At 40.7% G+C, this 22,139-nt stretch overlaps 1 protein-coding gene across 1 annotated transcript; it reads right to left on the reverse strand.

The window, feature by feature from the left end:
• Positions 1–13,817: 13,817 nt before the first annotated feature.
• LOC110091062 (olfactory receptor 6B1-like) lies at positions 13,818–20,929 on the reverse strand. Its single transcript, XM_078378051.1, has one exon. The coding sequence runs from the start codon at positions 15,485–15,487 to the stop codon at positions 14,510–14,512; it is 978 nt and encodes a 325-aa protein (XP_078234177.1). The 5' UTR covers positions 15,488–20,929; the 3' UTR covers positions 13,818–14,509.
• Between the last annotated feature and the right edge of the window lie 1,210 nt (positions 20,930–22,139).

Below are 22,139 nucleotides of genomic sequence, written 5' to 3' on the forward strand. Positions count from 1 at the left end.
GAATGCGAATATCCCCGCACAGGTGGTGTTAATGAGGGTCCAGCCCCATGGGGTCGGACGGTCCATTCACTGATCCAATGCAGACATGGACAGCTCAATTCTATCAATGGTTCCACAGCACACGATCCACTCGCCACTCTTCGACCTAGCAGCAAGGCTAGTCCTCCCGCCTACTGGCAGGAGTGGCAAGCGGATCGCCCACTGTGGAGCCATTGGTAGAATTGTGTCATCCATGTCCATGATGGATTGGTGAGTGGACTGTATGGAGCCATGGGCCAAACCCTCGTTAACACCACCTATGCGGATATATGTGTATTCGTAGATGAATATGAATACCCCCATCTCTGTTTATGAATATTTCTTCATTCTGTTGATTTATATAGTTAGATATATGCTTCTGCAAACAAAATTCCTTTGCTTCCTTCTTTCATTGCAACAGTTTTCCTTTTCTGTGCGATATTCATTTCACATGTCATCATCAGCATCAGCTCTGACAGCACAAAGTAACCGTTTCAGGAGACAAAGAATGGACATTTGGCCCATTTGTTCAGCTATCCACGAACACACATGCAAAGATAATGGAATGAGAATCTTCCCAATATGGAATGCTGCTTCAGGCTAATCAAAATGATCCAGGTACAAACCTCTTTTTTCTACATATAGCCTGTGAAGATCATACTGTCTACCAATATTTAAACTGTTGAGTGAAAATGGTTTTTTGGGACCAAGATATTCATTGGTCCCGAATAGGACCAAGAAGTGGACTGGAACAGAGGAAGAAAACCAAACACTACCATAATTAATATCTATTGGACATACACAAAATCCAAATAAAACAATAACTTTTAAAGCTTTTTGATTGGAAAGTTGCTATGGACATTCTCTGCCATTTGTATTAACTATACAATGCCACTGTTAATGAAGATTCTGACTGTGATTTATACCTATAATTGCTTTGTTAGTACCCCTTGAAATAAATAACTTCCAAGCGGTGAATTCGTTTCCCACATTTTCTGTAGCAGAAGCAGAGAATGGAGAAAATTTCATCCAGTCCTCATTTTGTTAAAAAGTATTTACCTAACTCAAATGTTCTGCACCAATATGTGAGTAAGAATGCATCTGCTTTGTGCCTTTCAGTCTTCTTGGAATTTCTCCATGCAGTAAAGTTCTGTTGAAAATGAATGGATACAAGGACGTGTATATTAAACGAAGGGATACAGGAAAAAATGTGTCCATTACTGAAAAATGTATACAAACATTCTAGAAACTACATGCAAATATTTTGCATCTCTTAGGTAAAATTATATTTCAAATACACTTGAGTCCCCCCCAATAAAATGATAAATAGATGCAGAAACAAGGTAGAACATGGTACAATATGGAAAATAGGAGCCAAAATGGGAAGACATACACATCTCTAAGCAGAAGCGCATGTTTAAATGCATGGGATAATGGTTTGTACCTTCTGGAGTTGAAAAGCAGGTCCGTTATGCTTCCTGACTCTTGAGATCTAAAATGTTCCTTTTTATTGGTTCTTGTTAAGACATCTCAGACTTCTTTACTATTATGTGTGAAATAGCTGATGGTTGGTAACTCACCTGGTTCATCATTTATCCTGCAAACAAGCAAGGAACAAGTCCCCAGATGTTATGATATCATGGATTGCACACATCATAGCTAATAGGATGTCTCAGTAGAAAACTATCAACAAATGTTAGAATTTCAGAAGGAAGTTTTATCTTTAGGTTATTTTTAGGAATTTAGTTGATGAAATCAAAACATCATGCCTTCTTCATGGACAACCTTTTCCTTAGACTTTAAATTTTTATTATTTCTGAGGGAAAAATAGTTTTGAAGTATACACTGCTTTTACAATCTGATGCCAGCTGTCTAAAAACATTATGTTCCACCAAATTCAGTAAGATTTTGCTAAAGCTAGGTATATACAGAACTGAGGCCTTTACTTTTTTTTCAATTATGGGTCTGATTAGGACCACAGTTGCTTAGCACAAAGTTAACTTATTTTTTAAAAAGAAAAACAATTTTGGCTGCTCTGTTCTGAAGAGGGAGTACACAAATGGATACTTTTGGAGAAAATGATAGATATCACAAGCCAAATTACTAAGAACTATTCAGGAGTAAGTCTACAAAAATGCATTGATCTCTGCCACACTTGCACTAATAGTGTTCTTAGCCGTTGATGTTTTACTTTAGCTGGAATGGCCTAAGAAGATGGGGTGTGTGTGGAATTCTATTCTTATTCAATAACAGAAATTTGAAAATGCTAATTCTGCAATACGGTAAACGTGTACCTTGAAATCAAACCCAGAAGGACTTTTGAGTAAACATGCACTGGACTGTTCTGCAAAAGTGAGTGAGCTTATGGAAGGCAACAATAGGGCATGTGAATAATATAAGAACTGTACAGGAGTCAGGACTCAATAGGCCACTGTGGTATTGCCCAATGTTGGATATTTTGCTTTCCAATATTGTTCAGAATCTGTCTTAGAGGAAAATACTCTCACATCAATTCTCTTCCATACTTTTGGGTCCCATTTGTGAGCCCAGCCGGGGGAGGGGAGAGAGACACAAGGGTTAACAGGGGTCAGAGCTTTGTTTAACTATTGATAACGGTGTGCAGCTCTTCAGATGCTGGCATGTAACTCCGATATTCCTAGCTTGCTTGCTTGCTTGCTTGCTTGCTTGTTTATTTATTTATTTATTTATTTATTTATTTTTTTATTTATTTATTCATTCATTCATTCATTCATTCATTCATTCATTCATTTATTCATTCATTTATTTATTTATTTATTTATTTATTTATTTATTTATTTATTTATTTATTTATTTATTTATTTATTTATTAGATTTTTGCCCCGCCCCCCTAGACAGCATCTACTCGGGACAGCCAACAGTGTGATGATGCAGGAATTATAATCCTACGATACATTAATCAATTTTTAAAAGAATTATTTCGGAAATATGCCTACTCTCCCTTGTTGAGCAGCTATTTTGTGGTAACACAGTCTAAGCATGAAAAGAGGAGCCTGGAGCTCCACCTCCCAACTTCTGGCTCTGCAGCCAAATTCCTAACTTATTGAGCTCTCAAGCCAACTAGTTTTCCATAATTTATACCAAATACCTCTACCATCTGTCAACAACTGAGAATGACCATCAGGTGCAATTTGCCGGCCATGTCGTACACATGTCTGAAGGTTGTCACCTGAAAACTGCACTACAGTGGATACCTCCTGGAGGAAAGAGAAACCGAGGCCACCCTTGAAAAACCCGGCATAAAACACTCAAGGTAAAAGGTAAAGGTTCCCCTTGACAAATTTTGTCCAGTCATGTTCAACTCTAGGGGGTGGTGCTCATCCCGGTTTCCAAGCCATAGAGCCAGCATTTGTCCGAAGACAATCTTCCGTGGTCACATGGCCAGTGCGACTTAGACATGGAACACTGTTACCCTCCCACCGAGGTGGTCCCTATTTATGCTTTTGAAGTGCTAGGTTGGTGGGAGCTGGGACAAGTGACGGGCGCTCACTCCGTCACGTGGATTCGATCTTACAGCTGAAGATCTACAGACCTTTACAGCACAGAGGCTTCTGCGGTTTAACCCGCAGCACCACCACATCCCTTCGCAGTGCCACCACTTCCCTTAAAACACTCAAGGAGGATCTCAAAACCATTCCTATTCCTTGGTATGATGCTGAAAATATTGTGAATGACTGAGTTCAGTAGAGAACACTTGCTGCCCCCTGTGCTCTGCAGAGGACCTGATGACGATGACGATCTTACCCTTTGCTGAACCTGAGCGCACAGACACACTGCCCAGACACACTGCCAGTATGATTCTCGGCAAATGTGCAAATAATCCATCTAAAGCTGGTGATGGGCAATTTGCCATTTGGAATGTAAGATTGATTCAGAGCATGATTTACTTTCCTGGACACTATTTGGTGCCAGCCATCATTCTGGTCTCACTAATAAGGGTATGATGAATATTTTTAAATCAAGTCTTCTTCAACAATAACCTTCGCAGGGAGAGAGGCAGGGAGAGTGTGACCTCTCTGTGGCTTTCAACACCATCAACCATGATGTTCTTCTGGATAGGCTGGCTGGGTTGGGAGTTGGTGGCACCGCTTTATGGTGGTTCCGCTCTTTCCTGGCTGACCGCGTCCAGAGGGCGGTGCTGGGGGACAGTTGCTCTGCCCCATGGCATTTATGTGATGGGGTTCCTCAGGGCTCGATACTGTCCCCCATGCTGTTTAACATCTACATGAAACTGCTGGGAGAGGCCATCAGGAGGTTTGGGCTGAGGAATCAGCAATATGCTAACGATACTCAGCTCTACCTCTCATTTCCCACCAATCCAGGTGAGGCAGTTTCTTACAGAATTTGTGTCTGGATCTGATAATGGACTGGATGAGGGTTAATAAATTGAAACTCAATCCAGACAAGATGGAAGTGCTGTTAGTGGGTGCTTCGTCGGACAGGCTGGAGGGCCATTTCCCTGCCCTGAGTGGGGTTACACTCCCCCTAAGGGACAGGGTCCGCAGCTTTGGGGTGCTCCTGGACCCCAGTCTAACACTGGAAGCCCAGATGGACTCGGTGGCCAGAGGCGCCTTCCTTCAGCTGCAGAAATTATACCAGCTACGGCCCTACCTGGACGAACGGAGTCTCATGACAGTTACACATGCACTGGTAACATCTCGTATTGATTACTGCAATGTGCTCTACGTTGGGCTGCCTTTGAAGATGGTCTGGCGACTGCAGCTGGTCCAGAATCGAGCTGCATGGCTGGTGAGTGGTGGGGCCACTAGGGAACATATCAAGCCAATTCTGTTTAAGTTACATTGGCTACCAGTTGCTACCAGGGCCCAATTCAAAGTGCTTGTTTTGACATATAAAGCCCTAAATGGCTTGGGCCCTGGATACCTGGCAATTAAGATCTAGCCAGGGGGCCCTTTTGAAAGCGACGTCCCTCAAGGAGGTAAGAGGGATGGCTTGTAGAGAAAGGGCCTTTTCGGCAGCTGCCCCCAGACTATGGAATGCCCTCCCGGCTGAGATTCGTCTGGTGCTGATGCTGATGACATTTCAGAGCCAGGTCAAAACCTTCCTGTTCCAGAAGGCTTTTAATTGAAATAATATCAGCTGGGGGTCCAATGGCAATTTTTAAAGTATATATTCTTAATTGCATTTTAATTATTTTGCCTTTTTATTGTATTTTAAATGTTGTAAGCCGCCCAGAGACCTTTGGGTAGTGTGGGTGGCATATAAATTAACTGAATGAATGAATGAATGAATGAATGAATGAATGAATGAATGACATCACAGTGAAAATTTGTCGATTGCTATGACGTTTTGTTTTGTTTTCTTTTGTTCCTTCAGGAGAGTGAAAACACTTAGGAACGTTTACTAACATTAAGAGAAACATTAGCCAAAAACAAAAGAAAAACAAATCTAATAACATGAGTTATTAGAAAGATATCAGTTTTCATTGATAAGTGTTGAATAGAGATGGGCTCATACTGTGGTTTGGTGGTTCAGCACAGTTTGGAGGATCAGGCCCACAGATGTTGCATAGGTAGGACCAGATAGGCAGGGTATAAATAAAATAAATAAATAAATTACTAGAATCCTGAAAAAACTCACATTAGGGCTTATTTTCAGGTTAGGTCTTATTTTGGGGGGAACAGGTTATTTTCTAACATGGAATGAACATAAAGGAGATTGGCATCACAGAAATTCTCCAATATCACTCTTTGGAACTGTTGTTGCAGACAGAAGTGTAACACAATGTCTGAAATCTAGTTGCTTAGCATAGTAGGCCACAGCTAAGGTAGGCTCATTAATCAATAGAACTTACAAAGGAGTTGACTCATGAAATCCCCACTGATTCAGTGGGCCAGTTGTGACTTACTACACTATGCAACTGGATTTGACCTGCTGTCTCCATATGGCTTAGCACAATGACAGAATCCTGTGCACCTTTCCATGGCACAACAAACAGGACAAGGGATGGCATGTTAATGTCATTGATTTTGCTACTGCTTGTACAATGGATGCCACTACAGCAAAAATCCTACTGGAGCTTTTTGCTCCATTGGCATTGTGCTGAATCTGAGTCATCGTCTGTGTATTTTATTTGAAGCTTTTGTTCTTGTTGTTGCATTTCATGTGGGAGGGAGAAGAGAAAAGAAAAGGGGGAAAATCTGATTAAACCTGGTTATTTATTTAGTTCTATAATGTCTGAAGAATGTTGCATAGACTTCCATGTTACATCTTTCTCTTGATTTTGCTTTGTATATAACATACTTATGACCCTGTGGACATATCTACGTATGTGCTACAGCTGTGAAACCCTTATATTTGTATATACTTTATTATAAAGCCTGATCACCAATGAAGGCATCTGGCAAAATGTATGTCTAGCCCACAGGCAATTGTCCAAGAAACTAATTCTCAATATTTTACAATATTGTGCTGTTATAATTTAGAAATATTTCCAGGCTCAATAACTAAGTGAGCAAAAGCTGTAGGCTGTGGCCTTTTGTTTTGTACATTTAAAAAATCCTTTGGCGTAAACTGTCCTTTTCACCTTCTCCCGTTCAGCTGTCACTCAAGGTTTGCTAACTGCTCTTTAGGGACCATTATCAGGAGTTCAGCCGCAAAAATTGGTACCGTTGCCTTTGTTCCCTCATCAACTAAACTTCGGAGCCTTGTTGAGTTATAATTAAGGCTTTAGTGTTCCTTGCAGCCCGCAGAGAAACTGATTCAACTCTCCTTTCCCTGGGGGAGAAAACTGCTAATGTTCATCTCTGTAATTGCTTCAGGTGAAACTTTTTTAATTAGCTGTGCTCCTAATGACTATATGTGAAGTGCTTGTTAGCCAGGATAATTTCTAATTGTATAAAGTTCCCTGGAGAGGCTTGGCTTGGAAAGGGAGGGCCAGGATGTTGGTTACTGAGCTGTGTTTGAAAAAGAAGACTAGAAATTATGAATGAGATGAGTGAGATCTGGGGAAAATCAGTGATACTTTAATGAGAAACACCAGGTAGTTAACACCAAGGGAATTGCTTCCATTCACCAGCAAAATTTCTACTGACTTCATCTGCATGCTGAACCACATTGTAAAATGTGCTGGCCTACTCCCAGTTTCCTGTCACCTTTACTGAGAAAACATTGTACTTAATTCTATTGCCCCAACCATAGATATTTGGCATACCTTTGTATATGCTGCTTTATGCAAATATTTAACATAGAGTCATCAACGTAGTCTGGATCTCCAGAAGTTAAATCTAAGAAAACTGGAATAACATCATCATCAATGGCACATGGCAGTTGATTAAATGGCTTGCTTTGGTGATTTCAAGGTGCATGCAGCTTGTTCATCACGCAATAAAATTGCATGCACTCCAAAATCACCGAAGGAAGCCTTTAATCAACAACCATTTATTACTGACGATGACACCATTCCCATTGTGCACACTGAACTATGAAACAGGATTCTTTACTGTCTTGTCCATGAGTGTAGGATGAGAAGAAATGTAATACAGTAGGACCTCCTTATCCATAGGATCAGTATCCACTGATTCACTTATCCATGATCTAAAAATATTAAAAAGCTCAGGAGGGTAGGGGCCAGCCATACCTTCATAGGAAGAGAGTTCCAAATTGAAGCGGCCACTACTGAAAAGGCTCGGTTTCTGGTTGATAGTGTTTGATATAATCTGCATTGGAGATCCTTCCCTACCTTTTCCTTCCACTGCCTCTTCCTCCTCTGCTGCCGCTGCCACTATCATGAGATGCAGCTGGGTCCCACAGCTCTGCAATGCATGTCTAGATTTAAATGTCCAGAGTTACTGGATCATTATTGTCACTTGGCCGGGCAGCCTCTGCGCATGTCCCCACGTCTCAGCTGGGAGGCAGGGACATGCACAGAGGCCCTCCAGCCAGCTGATAGGCCAGTTGCTTACTACTACTACTACTACTACTACTAGTAGTAGTAGTAGTAGTAGTAGTCGTCGTCGTCGTCGTCATCGTCAAATGAGGTGCCTGGGTACAAATGCTCTAAGTGTAAGTTGGTGTAAATTGGTGGTTTCTTGGAAAGCAAGATCCGGCACCTGGAGGCCTGTGTTTCTAATCTTCACACTATTAGGGAGCAGCTCGGGTAGGTGGGCTCATCAACCTTGGAAGGCAGCCCATCTAGAAGAAGGAAAACTCAGATTTCAAACCTTCACTGACTTGTGGCTATATCCACTGATGGAAAAGGCTTCAGGAGTTAACCTCGAGGCAAAATCCAGAGGAGTCCTGGAGGCAGCTTGCGTCGTTCTGGCAACTCCTGCGACATTGCTGGAACCAGTTGTATTGGCTCTTGCCTTTCCATTGGACTATTTCAGTGATGTGGAGAGGGGGGATTTGCTGCTTGGGTAGCAACTAGAGATGGGGACAATATAAAAACGGATTTTTTTAATGAATATAGCTGATTTGTCAAATATTCGTTGATCCGTTTTCATAAAATGTAAATCTAGACTAATATGGCTGGATGAATACTTCCTCAGTTTTATTCATCGATCCATTGATCAGTTAATATTTGTATATATTCGTTACTTTTTTGGGGTCTCTCTGAGCTTGCTATTGCCAATTAGAAGCTTTGACGAATCAGGACAGAGATCATGGATTGGCATGTCCGGCAGCCAATAGTGCTGCCCAAAGGTAACTTAGGCTACTTGGGCTTTTTTCAAACTTTTTTCTTCTGGAGGCTTGTGTCATCTTCAGGCAAGTGGAGGCTTTCATCTGAGGCACAGTGGGTGGGGGGATTTGTTGGTGTGACTTGTATGTGTGTGCATGTTTAGCTGGTATGACTACCTTATTCAATCAGTTTTCAAAAGTTTAGTTTAGGACTTGGGAGGCTTGCATCTCAGGCACGGTGGGTGGGTAGGTGTAGCTGGATCAATCCTTTTTATTCCTTTTCCCTAAAACGAAATGGGGGGGGGGAGGGAAGGAAGGAAGGAGCGGGAGGGGAGGGGAGGGGAGAGGGGGGCTGTGTGACTGCATTGCGCCATCCGCATCAAAAGGTGGACCCCCTCCTAGCCCCATAATGCTGCCCGAGTCGAAGCTGGCAGCCTCTGTTGTGTGAGCTCGCAGCTGTCGGTAAGCGTACTTGGAGCGGGGCTGCGGAGGACGGCTAGGGCTGCCCCCCCATGCAGCCCAAACCAAATTTATGTGCGGCCCAAACCAAATTTTCATCTTCTAATGTGGCCCAGGGAAGGTGAAAGGTTGGACACCCCTGCTCTAAACATTTTACTAATATTCAGTAATATACTTTACCTTATCATTTAGACTTTATTATTAGTTTTTCATTAACATGAACAATCTTACAGAATTTGCAATCAGGAAATGTTTACATAAATAATTAAACTGTGAATCAAAGTCCATTTCAGTATATAATAAAAGTCCTGGTATCATTCTTCACGTCTCTGTCCATGGATATTCAATTTTTAATCTCATTTACAAACAGAACATTTATAATACAATATCAGCTTGGGTTATCCACCCCCATCAGTCATTGGGCTTTCGAGGCATGATCTGAGTCTCTATTGCCAAGTCCCAGTTTGCAAAGTCCAAGACAGGCTCACTCCCGCAGTTATCTGCAAGGCACTGCACCTCTCCAAGTCTATAGCTTGTAGCCAAAGAGTGTGTTTGCACAATTAAAGTTAGTGTGCTGTGTGGCCATTTCTAAAGATATCCAACTACTCCCGAAGTGTCATAGGAAACATAACTTATGTGGAAATGGCAGCAGCTGCAGCAGCTTTTCAGGCACCAAAAGTGGTTCTTTCTTTGTTCTGTGACTGGACAGAGTACACTGGCTTTAGTAGTATGTGCATTTTAATTGATTACATGGGTTTTACCCAGATTCCTAGAGCTATTGGGCCATAGTGACATATTTAGAATTGCCAGGCCAGGATCATCAGATTCCCTGATGGTCTTTGTGATATCCAGGCCGAACCCTTTTAGTATCATAGGGCCAAGGCAGGGATGAAGAACTCCTTCTGAGTAAATTGATTGGAGGGTCCTAAAGTTGGGTAAACCCAACTACCCAAGTGTGGTGGAATGCCCATCCGTGGTGGGCGCCTGTCCGTCATAAGGAGCTCTAGAGCAGGAGCCTATGGCAGGACAGGAGGGCGGAGTCAGGAGTACAGTTGGAGACTGAGGAGAGTTAGAGAGAAAGAGGCTCTGAAGGGTTAAGACAGAGATTGGAAAGTTGGTGTGTGTTAGAAAATAGATAAGAGATAAAAGTAATAGACAATAGATAATCATAAGATATTGTAACAGTGGTTAATGTGAATGAATACAAACAAGCAAACGTGTAATCCTATCCAAGTTTAATGACTGAACAATAAAAGAACATCTATGACTTTACTCCTGTGATTTACCAATCAAATAATAAATGAACCTGTTATATTTGGCAACCTGGGTCTAAGAACCTTATTTGGTATCCACTGGTGGCAGAGTGAAAAAGGGAGAAAATAGTACATTGTGTCCGAAGGTGGACCTGTGTTTGAGGGAACACACACAGGGGACACTGGGAGAACGCGACACCAAGTAACATGGCAATAGCAGCTGGGCAGATGACAAAATGGGCCTTGCAAATGCAGTGGGTTTTTTTGCCATTTCCATTAAGACCCTTTGCTTGTGAAAGGCTCCCCACTAGCCCTGTGGGAAGTTTGTTCAGGCCCTTCTCTGAGGCGATCATGGCTTATGCAAAAAGAAAGCTTATGACTCAAGACACCGGATTCTAAATGCCTGAAGTATTTTTATTTATTTATTTCTCTATCTATTTATTAAATTTCTAAACCGCCCATCTGACCAATGGTCACTTTGGGTGATGTACAACATAAACAGTATAAACAGTGTGAACATATAATTCAACCAATGATTACAAATTAATATAAATAACATTAAAATCTAAATTGAAGTATATGTATGTAATAATTGGTGTAGAAGATACTGTGGTAAACCAATTGTATGAACTGGTGGGACAGTTGCCTATGCTCTTATACAGTGTTTGAAATCACTGTTAGACCAATCCTCCACGTAAATAGCTGAATTGCACCTTCTTAGCCTAACAAAAATTAATGATTCCCTTGTCTTACAATCAAAATGTAGCTGAGAAGGTGTGCTCCTGTCCTATTCAGCATAGAACTTCTAAGACTTTTATGTTGATTATATTTGCAATTCATGTAGCTTTCATATTTCTTTCCCCCAAAAAGCCTTTACTATACCATTTAATAAGGAAACAAATTTCCTATATTTATTCTCTTTCATTTGCTGCCACCTGTCGGGCACTAAGAACCAGTAATTATAGTAATAAAAAAAAACTTGGATGCTGTCATAGAAAACAAGACGTTTATTGATTTTGCAAGGAAAAAGAAATGCATTGTAAGGTTTTGTTAAAAATGGGCTTTAATTAAATATATTGTGCATCCCTTTTTAAAGTAGAAACCTTATGGAAAATATGTGGCTCTAGGTATCAGGATAGCACCAGAAAGGAAACAGTGGAGTGAAGTGTCCCATTGAAAATGTATGTACCTGACTCCCTGGGCAATGTATATATTTATATTCTCACTCACTCACTCACACAGAATAGAGTGACTAACCAAACTAACAAAATAAAAAGTTATGCAAAAAAAATTTCCCCTCATTCAATTGCTCTGGATAAAAACAGTTCTGTTTTCAAGGTGGCAGTTATAGAACTCAAAGGACAAAATACAGTGGTGCCTCACATTACGACATTAATTCGTTCCAGCAAAATCACTGTAGAACAAAAACGTCGTAATGTGAAAAGAAAAAACCCATCAAAACGCATTAAAACCCATTTAATGCATTCCAATGGGCTGTGAACTCACTGTCCAGCGAAGATCTTCCATAGGGCAGCCGTTTTCGGTGCCTGTGCAGCAAGGAATCCATCCCAGAAAACAGTGGGGGGCTATTTTGTTTACCTAGTGGTCATTTTGAAACCGCCAATCAGCTGTTGGAAAATTGTCGTTTTGTGAAGAATCGGTTACCGAAGCAGGGAACCAATCATCGCAAAGCGAAATTCCTCCATAGGAAACAACGTTTTGCGATCGCAAAAAGTTCATCGTAATGCGGTTTTGTCGTTAAACGGGGCAATCATAAATCGAGGCACCACTGTATTCTAAAGAGGATAGACAATATCTAGGTTCACAACACAAGGCCCTAAGATGCCATGTCTATAAATCCAGATTAGGGGTATGTGCGCGCGCACACACACACACACACTTGTATGTATGTATAACATTTCTACATTCTTGTATACATGCATGTGTAAGATTTTTATACTCTTTTTGGGTAGTCACTCTACTAAATATATGTTTTAAGTGGTGAATAGCATCTTTCTAGCATCAAGAACAGGCTTGTTTGAAGTGCAAGTTATATCTTAAGAACAATCTCTCTCTCTCTTACTTTTTCCATCCCTCCATATCTATAATGATCATCATGTGTCTTTGAGTCAATTCTGACTTAATGGCTACCCTTTTCAGAATTTCCCAGGTAGAGAATTGTATTGTGCAGCAGAGCAAATCAACATTCTACAAGGCAACGATAAACACAAGGGCAGCCCAAACAACAAAAAAATTACAACTTTGAAAACGTGTTGAACTTGTTGAAAAACATTCCTGAAAATTGCTTTGTGTTTGGATGAGAAGTGGTTAACTGATTTTAAAAGAGGAGTCAGGTTCTGGCATTTTCCCCTTATTTGTTTCTTTTTCTAAATGGTAGTGAGCACCAGAGGGTATTTTGTAGACCAGTGGTTCTCAACCTTGGGTTCCCAGATGTTTTTTGGACTAAAACTCCCCAGAAGCCTTCACCACCAGCTGTGCTGGCCAGGATTTCTGAGAGCTGTCATCCAAAACCATCTGAGGGCTCAAGGATATGAGCCACCGTTGACCACCTTGACTGCTGCTCTTGGTGTTGTCAACATTCAGGACACCCTTTACTATGTAAAGTTTGCCATCCTTTTTCCTGCTGGCAAAGTGGGCACAATTTTGTGCAACAATATGGAGCAATTTCCTGGTGTTTTGAATAATGAGTGCAGAAACACAACATCCCACTTTCATAAATCAGAATTTTTTTAAAAAAAGATTTGAATTTCTAGTTAGTTCATGAAGACAATAAACACTGAGACTGTCATGCCAGTTTAGAGAAGTATGAAAACTGAAGCATAATTGTATTATGATTTGCACCTTCATTCAGGAGGTGTGAATTAGGTGTATTTAGTGTATCAGATACCACAGAACTCTATGTTTTCTGTAGAATTACCTTTGAAATGTCATTTCTTTGAAATGTCATTTCTGTCATTTTCATCATTCTTTGGTCATTCTGGGTGAAATCATTGGAAGGAAGGAAGGAAGGAAGGAAGGAAGGAAGGAAGGAAGGAAGGAAGGAAGGAAGGAAGGAAGGAAGGAAGGAAGGAAGGAAGGAAGGAAGGAAGGAAGGAAGGAAGGAAGGAAGGAAGGAAGGAAGGAAGGAACAACAGTGGTTGTGGTGTTCGCCCTCGTGCCCCTTGCCTGACCCTCCAAACACAGAGCACACGAAGGCAAACCAATACTCCTTTTTACCCCGCTGCCACCAGTTGATCACTAAATCAACATTAATTATGGAAGGATAACGATGCAGGTCCAAACTTCACTGTCTTTTAAATAGAACAATTTTATTGATTACATATCTCTGAATATTAATCATAGGTAACTTCTATTATCCTCAATCTCAACCTTCTATTTGTTATTACAGTTTGTTTGTTTATTTATTTATTTATTTAATTTGTATCCCGCCTATCTAGTCGATTAAGACCACTCTTAATCTTATTCACTTTTCACTCTAATAACACCTCAGATCTCCCAAATACCACACACTATCTCCTTCTCCACTCTCTCACTCTGAGTCTCACTGACTCTGACTGGCTGACTCCACTCTCTGACTCCGCCTCTTTATTACATTTCTCTCGGCTCCGCCTCCTAGCAACATTAGCCTGCAACATGAATATTCATAACTACTTAACATAATAAGGGTGAATGCTACAGTGGTTTTTTGGTAAGCAAAGCATTTCCTGCTCCTCCACTTGGATCTTCGAAATTAATTTTCCCACCTCACTCAAACTTCCTGAACATAGTGACCCAATTTTATGTACCACATATTAGGATGATAGATTGCACAAATAATTTTTGGCCCAGGTCTTCAGTTAAAGTCCCATTGATTTCCACAGAACTTAGACATTTCTGATATTGGGGCAGGAGAAATCTAGGGATGTGCCAAATAGGGCCTGAAGAAAACAACCCTCTCTTACATTTAGCTTCTAAATGCAAAGTTGATGCCTCATGTAGTTGAAATTGACCCTGGAAATGCTCACAATATGCACAGAAACCTGCTTTTCAGCAACGTAAAGGGGAAGATGGAAAATTCCAAGGGAATTTTTCAGGAGAAATTACCTGACCTGTTCAACATGATTAAGCTGCTTTGAGTTTATGGGGTAGGAACTACTGTTACATAAAGCTTTCTTTAGTGCTGCTTTGACTTCTTGGTTTCGCAGACAGTAGATAAAAGGGTTCAGCACTGGAGTGACAATGGTGTAGATAACAGAAACCAGTTTGTTAAGCTCAAAAGGGTGGATCCTCTTTGGTCGTGCATACATGAAAAGAGTGGCTGAGAAGAAAATGGAAACTACAGTGAGGTGAGCACTACAAGTGGAAAAAGCCTTCTTCTGGCCCTGGGAAGTAGGAATATGCAAAATGGTGCCAATAATACAGATATAGGAAACTGTGATAATTAAGAGAGGAACCAACAGAATTAGCAAGGCCAAGACAAAATCTACTATTTCAGCTACAGTCATATCCTCACATGCCCTATTTAGCAAGGGTGAAATGTCACAGAAATAGTGGTTGATGGTGTTAGGTCCACAGAAGGGCAGTTGGGAAATAAAGGCAACCTTTAGCATTGAAGCAATGAAACCAGTTACCCATGAACCCACTGCTAACTGCATGCAGAGATGTTGGGTCATGATGGTGGGATAGCGCAGTGGGTTGCAGATGGCCACATATCGATCATACGCCATAACTGCCAGAAGGACACATTCTGTACATATGAGGGAGCTGAAAAAGTAGAGCTGAGTCATACACCCTTCAAATGAGATAGTCTTGTCTTTCACTAGGAAGTTGATAAGTAGCCTTGGAACAATAACACAAATGTACCACATCTCCAGGAAGGAGAGGTTGCTGAGGAAGAAATACATGGGTTTGTTAAGCTGAGGATTGGTTCTGATCACAATGATGATGACCATGTTCTCTAGAAGGGTCAAGATGTAGGCCACAAGGAATATCACGAACAAAAGCACTTGCAGTTCCTTGGAGGTTGGAAATCCAAGTAAGATAAATTCCCGGATGCTAGTCCTGTTTCTGTGGTCCATAGATCTATAACAATGGGGGAAAGAGGCATGAGAATACGAATTGGGTGGCTATGAAGCAAATACATTAGTGTCAAAAGGCCATATGAGAAAAAAGTGATTTTTAAGTGGAAAAGATCAGAACACTGACATAGAACATTGATATCTTGCAATATGCAAAGTGCAAGTTCTAGCATCTTCTGCCTTTGAAGTTCAGAGAGCTGAAGTATTATGCTTATTTCATTCAATCAAAATGTCTGTGTTCCAGTCTCAAGATTTTTAGCTTTATTTAAAGTCAGTCTTTCAAGATTTGGGTTACCCAGCACATTTATGCTTTTATTCTAAAAAAAAGAAAACCACTGTCCCAATCTATGGATTTCACCCTCTGGCATAATGCAATTAGCATAACTCTTGTTGGTGAGCTGTCCCAAGTTAAGAAGTTAGTACAGGCATTCGCTATTACCTGCCAAGTCATGCAACTTGGTGTATCAGAGCAAACACCTACACCTACAGAGCAAACACCTACCCTGATTTTTTAATGTATGGCCATTTACAAATAAAAGTTAAACAAATTACATTATGCTTACATAAAAATTCAACTGGATATTGGCCACTGCATTTTTAGCTGCCTTCAATTTCATGGATTCTGTCTGGAAGAAACAGAAAACCAGTGTGTAGCAGACAAAAAAAGCCAAGAGAGATGCAAAAGAGATTGACATTGACATTATTTTCAGTCTGATCGCCTGTTATTTTACTAATGAGCCATGGTCACTTTGTTCATTATCTGTATCCCCATCTGGTCATGGGCCCATGTGTGAGTATATGTCAACACATACAATCTCACTCTGAGTAAGTGGATTTGATCCACGAAAGTTTACATTAAAATAAAGTAGTTAGTCTTCAAGATGCCTCATGCCTTTTTCTCCCTCCCTCCCTCCTTCTCTTTTGCTTCATTGTTGTTTTTGTCTTTACACTTTCACAGACATAAACAGCTACTTCTTCAAAAACTACACCTAGTATAAAGTGTTTCACTCATCTCTTTCTTGATTATGATCTAGGAAGCACAGAAAATTTACTATGTCTGGTGCTTTGTCCAGCTAACCTTGTATTGTCAGTACTGACTTACAGTGGCTAAGATTTTCCCAACCCTACCTTAATATGATGGGGACTGAACCCGGGATCTTGGGATTGCAAACTATAAAGTGTATATGTTATCAACCACTGGGCTTATTTGGTGAAAATGCATTTTGTCAGTCAATGTAATTGGTCTTTTCCTGCCCTCTTCACTCCAAAATCACAACCTGATTTTTAAATAAAGAAGCATATACCAAAATTACATAGAACAAGAATGAAGAGAAAAATTACTAAATATCAGACCAATTTACATAAAGTTATTCTCTGCTCCAGTACTCTATTGCCTAAACATGAAGCAGAAGGAAAAACATGTAAGCATCTCACCAGCTCTAGCAGCGTCACTATTGCATGACGAGATGGTGACCAGTTTTGTAACCAGTGGGAGAAGAGACACAGACTGAAAAGCATCTTCCTCCAACTAAAGGGATGCTTAAGCAATTTCTGACTTCTCTTTCATTCCATGTTTAGGTGACAGGATATTCGAATTTGGTCTCTATTGTACCATAAAACATGTTTGAAGTTTGATTAAATAAAGATAACAAAGTCTTGGACAAAGAACAGCATAATACACACACAAAAATGATTCATTGTTCTTCTGGTTGTCTGCAAACATAAACATTTGCATCTGCTCTCCAAAGACTTTGAAAAGTCCTTGTATAGAGAATGGTTAATAAGATCTCGAACATTTCTTTGATGATGATGACCTATCTGAAATTAAGAGGATGTCATTGTGAGGAGTTGGTTTTGGCAATAATCCCCATATCCTGCCAGAACAATTTACCTTAAGGCGTATCTTCAAAATTTCTAAATTCTCTTTAGATAAATTATAATCTAATGGCTTCATTGCAAGTTGGTGTTCCTATGTTGGCCACCTTGTGTTTCCTTTATTTTAATACTGGCATGCAGATCACTTCTACAGATGAAATGAGTTATCTCTATTAAATATTTTGTATTAAATTTTGTGAACAGAAAAATCATCCATATGAGAGTTACTAGCTTCCAACTATACCTGGGTTCATTTTATGAAAAAACACTCAGTTACCTAAATTTGAAGAAACTACACCATACTTCATCTCAGTTCACATGCCTTACAATTTAAATATCCATCCCTACACTGTCACATCTCTGGCAGGTCAAATAATAATTTTCAGAAATATAGGATCAAACTGTCAATATTGGGGAAACTAAATTTAAACATGCAAAAATTAAACCATGGAAGAAAGAGCAAAAAAAAAAAAATCATCTGAACAATAACCATTTACTGAGGCTCCATTTGCTCTATCCTCAGCCAGACTGCATACCAACATCTGTGCTCCCATAACTTGCCATATTTTCTAACAACATTGTCAGTTAACCTCATAGCAGAAAACAAGGAGACAGGCTAGGTAATTTTTCTAAACTGTAGACCAGGACTTCTGCAGTGCCCTACAATAAGGCAAGACATTGCACTTGATTTGAGAAGATCTGATCAAGCATAGCTCTTTACCTGGAGACTGTAACTGAAAGATCAGGTCACATTTCTCCCAAATAACAGTATTACACATTGCAGCTTTTATGCACACTTCTCTGGAAATAAGTCCCATTAAACTCATTAAGGTCTAATTTGGAGCACAGGTATATAAACTGCAAATAGTGTGCTGTTTTTATCCTACTCTATAGCACTTGAATCACTGTCTGGGAGGTTTACAATTACATTATGCAAGCTATACATATAAAATTGCATTTCACTGATTTTTGAAAGCCTCTGTGTTGGATGACATGTAATAGTACTTGGTATTTGGAAGAAACTGTGTAAAAGCTTCACTCTACAACCAATAACTCTTACCTTATTGTTAGCAATCTCAAACAGAGTTGTCTGCAAATGTCTCATTTGGTCATGTCTTTAATATCTACCATAAAAATAAACATATACATTACATTTCTAAACTTTGCAAACACATTTCAGAAAAGCAAATGAATACACAGAATCTATTGCATCTCTTACCTGGGTTTCAGGCCAACTTCCAACAAACATTTTATATGATCTGCCAGACAATACTGGGTTAACTTTTTAACAAATCAAATGCCTGTGAGGTGTCTAAAAATGTTGAAATTAAATCAGCTTTTATGGAATCAGGAATATATCAGGAATTACTGAAGTAAGACTTGTATCTAATAGAAAATTGTTCCACTAAGGAATGTATTTCAATGAGGAGCTAGAATGATAAGCCCTTGTCTAAGCCTTGTCTTCATATACCAGAGTGGGAAGGAAGAACAGTGCATCTGCCTGAATTGTACAATCTGTATAAGAGATGAAGGAGTCCTACTCAGAAAATTATCAAGGGGGCCAGAAGTTTGCTTCAAGTATTCAGGGATTTGCTGGCAAAATGTCCTTGCAAACTCAACTGGCAAGATCATATTCAGAATTATGCTTTATTATTGGAATGCTTCATATAATTGTGTTTGTACACATACTAGAGTAATGGTTCTCAAACTGAGGTCCCCAGATGTTCTTGGACTGCAGTTCCCAGAAGTCCTCACCACTCACTGTGCTGGCCAAGATTTCTATGACATCCAAGTCCATCTGGAGACCCAAGTTTGAGAACCATTGCTCTAGAGCTACACACAATTTCCTAAAGCTTGCATCCACTTACAGATCTTAGGGCCATGCCCACTTAATAAAACTAGGAACTAGATAAAACGTTTTAGAAGTTAATATTGTGGGGATATCTGTTCTCAAAAGTAGCATGTATGTAATTTATTTAAACACATCTGTAATAATGAAATAGAAGTGTGCATGCACAGGAGAGGCGCCAACGAGCCATCGATATGCGCAGTGTTTTTTGCTTCCCCGGCCCCGGGAGAGGTAAGCAACCCGGGCCACATGACCTTTTGGGCGCGAACTGGTGCTATTTAAGGAAGCACAGGTCCTCTTTCAATTTTGGCACTCACCCGCCCACCCTCTTTCTAGTGTGTCTTTTGGGGTCGCCTGTTGTGGGGCCGGATAGGAATTTTTGACCTCTATCCTAATTGCTATTGGATGGGGGGATTTTTCGCCTATCCCACACTGGAAAAGTGTTTGTTGGCATTTGATGGTGGTTTTTTATAATCGGTCACACTGGCGGGTAGTGCGGGAATAACTGGTTGTCACGGTTTGCCCCTTTTGTAATTAGCATAAAGCCAACAGCACGTCAGTTCTGACGGTTCTGCGGATCGTGCGATTACAGGGCCGAAGGCGGCTGATGCGCTGGACCACTTGCGGACCAAAGGTCATCAAATACGATGGCTAAAGATCCAGGGTGTTTAATTGAGGCCTTCCAGGTTCCTCCGGTCGTTCGACAGTTGGAACCTGGGGCCTGGGACTCGCCCATTGACTGATATGGAATTATTTGGCGTTATTTCCCCACACTACCGCAGGCCCCCTCAATTTTGGAATTGGTTTATTTGGTGGCATTTAATTTGGTTTAATAAAGTGTGGCCCATATTTAAATCCAAAGAATTGTTGTCTTGCGTCTTCATTTCGGGGCCTGGGGGAGCAAAGAAAATATCCACCATAGCTGCAAGACCATGAATATTAGATACTTGAAATGGTGTCTTGGGGTTATTTTATTTAAAACCAACTTCATACATTTTGATTAGTGAAAATCAATCACTAACAAACAGTGTCATTTTGGGACACTAGGTGGCATATGCCTAGCTCCTGAAGAGTGAGGATCACTTCAACAGTAAGAAGCCTTAGAGTTGGATCCAAATGGTTTCAGAAGGTGTCAGGTGGGACCCTAGAAGAAGAATCAACCCAGTAGCCGCCCTGAGTATACGCTGTCTAGGGGTGGGTGGGGTAGAAATCTAATAAATAAATAAATAAATAAATAAATAAATAAATAAATAAATAAATAAATAAATAAATAAATAAATAAATAAATAAATAAATAAATAAATAGTTGGACCTAACAATGACAAGAAAACGAGAATTTCTCCTACTGCTTATGTCATGGAGGAGGACTGAGGATACAAGTGAGCGTTGGAAAATGGAAGGTGGAACAAGACAATTATGAGAGAGAGAAAGAGTTAAATATAGCTGCCGTACTGCTCAGTGGGATGGGTTTTACCTGAGTTTCAGTCATGACACATGGTGCTCATTCATGCCACTAGATGGCCTAAATGTCTAGACCGCATTATTAATGAAAATAAAACCCTACTGTGTGTATGATCACATGGGGGAAATAGGTCACATTTTGGGCCACATGTGCAATGGCCCGGTGTGATCTATAGTGTTTTACACTGGTCACATGATGTGTGAGACATTGCACTCCAGCTCAACCCAGCTCTGTGACCAAGTTGGACTTTTTTTTTGGTCCAGCTGTAGGCCTAGGACTCTTGGCTTGGAGCAACTCCCCAATAAATGGAAGGATCACTTCAGGAAAAACAAAAAGAAAAAAAAATAATTAAAAAGTTATGGCATCTTAAAGACTAAATGTTACATTTAATGAAAGCTTTCACAGGTCAAATCCATGTCCACAGTCACAAGAAGAAGACCAGGCGCCTGGTCTTTGTGTCTTTGCAGGTCCAGTATTGTTGGGGAGATGTCAGCAGGTCATGATACTTGGCTAGAGCTATGTTTTCTGGGCTGGAAATTATGCAGCTAAATCTGTGTGGGGGAGCAACTTGGGACTTGGAGCTAAAGCCCAAATCATATGGAAAGGGATCAGCAGGATGCTGTGGCACCAATTTTGCAGAGCGTCTGCATTGGGCGCACAACCCCCTGATGTATTGCTCATACATTTCAGAGGTAATGATCTGGCCAGGCATGGTGGCGAGGCTCTGTCATTCGTGACCTCAGATGGCTGAGGGTGACGTATCCCACTCTGAGTCTTATTTGGTTTACAGTCATCCCTCGGCTAGTGTAGGATGAACGCCAGGTGCAGCAAGTTAACACTGCATGGAGGAATGTTAACAGGGAAGTGTGCAGAGCGGTATACAATGGCTTTGGATCAGTGATTGGTCACTGGGAGATCCGTGCTAATAGGCCTGAGCTTTTTCGGCAAGATGGAGTGCACGTCTCAGACATGGGCTTGCAGATATTTCTGGTATACCTGGGGGGGGGGCTGCTTTCGGAGCTGGAGAAGCTGGATGGTGGGCATGGGACTTAGCTTTGCTAGTCTCTATGCTGTGGCGGGTAGCATGGATAGAACAGGTTTCATTGAGTCCCCTAGCAACCACAGGTAACGTATAGCTCATCTGATCTCCCAGCGTTGCGGATCGTGCAATTGTAGTGCTTGGGGCGGGGAGATCTACTGGGGCCGTTCCTGGACCAACAGTCAACAATGAGTAGGGGGCTGGAGGTTTGGGGCTGGTGAAATTTAGGCCTCCAGGTTCTTGCGGTCTTCACAACTGCGAGAACTTGGGGCTCAGGACTTGCCCATTATATTGGTTAGGCACTACTGCAGAATCCCCCTTTTATTGAGGGCATTAATGAATATTTAATAAAGTGTGAGCCATGTTTATTCCATAATGACTGTCTTGCATTTTTATTCCGGGGTAAGGGGGTAATGTGCATTCTCAA

The sequence above is a fragment of the Pogona vitticeps genome, chromosome 6 (genome assembly GCF_051106095.1).
Source record: "Pogona vitticeps strain Pit_001003342236 chromosome 6, PviZW2.1, whole genome shotgun sequence".
Taxonomy (NCBI): Eukaryota; Metazoa; Chordata; class Lepidosauria; order Squamata; family Agamidae; genus Pogona; species Pogona vitticeps.

What these genes read in the sequence shown, in the direction of transcription:
- LOC110091062 (XM_078378051.1), bottom strand. Translation starts at nt 15,487, where the DNA reads ATGGACCACAGAAACAGGACTAGCATCCGGGAATTTATCTTACTTGGA.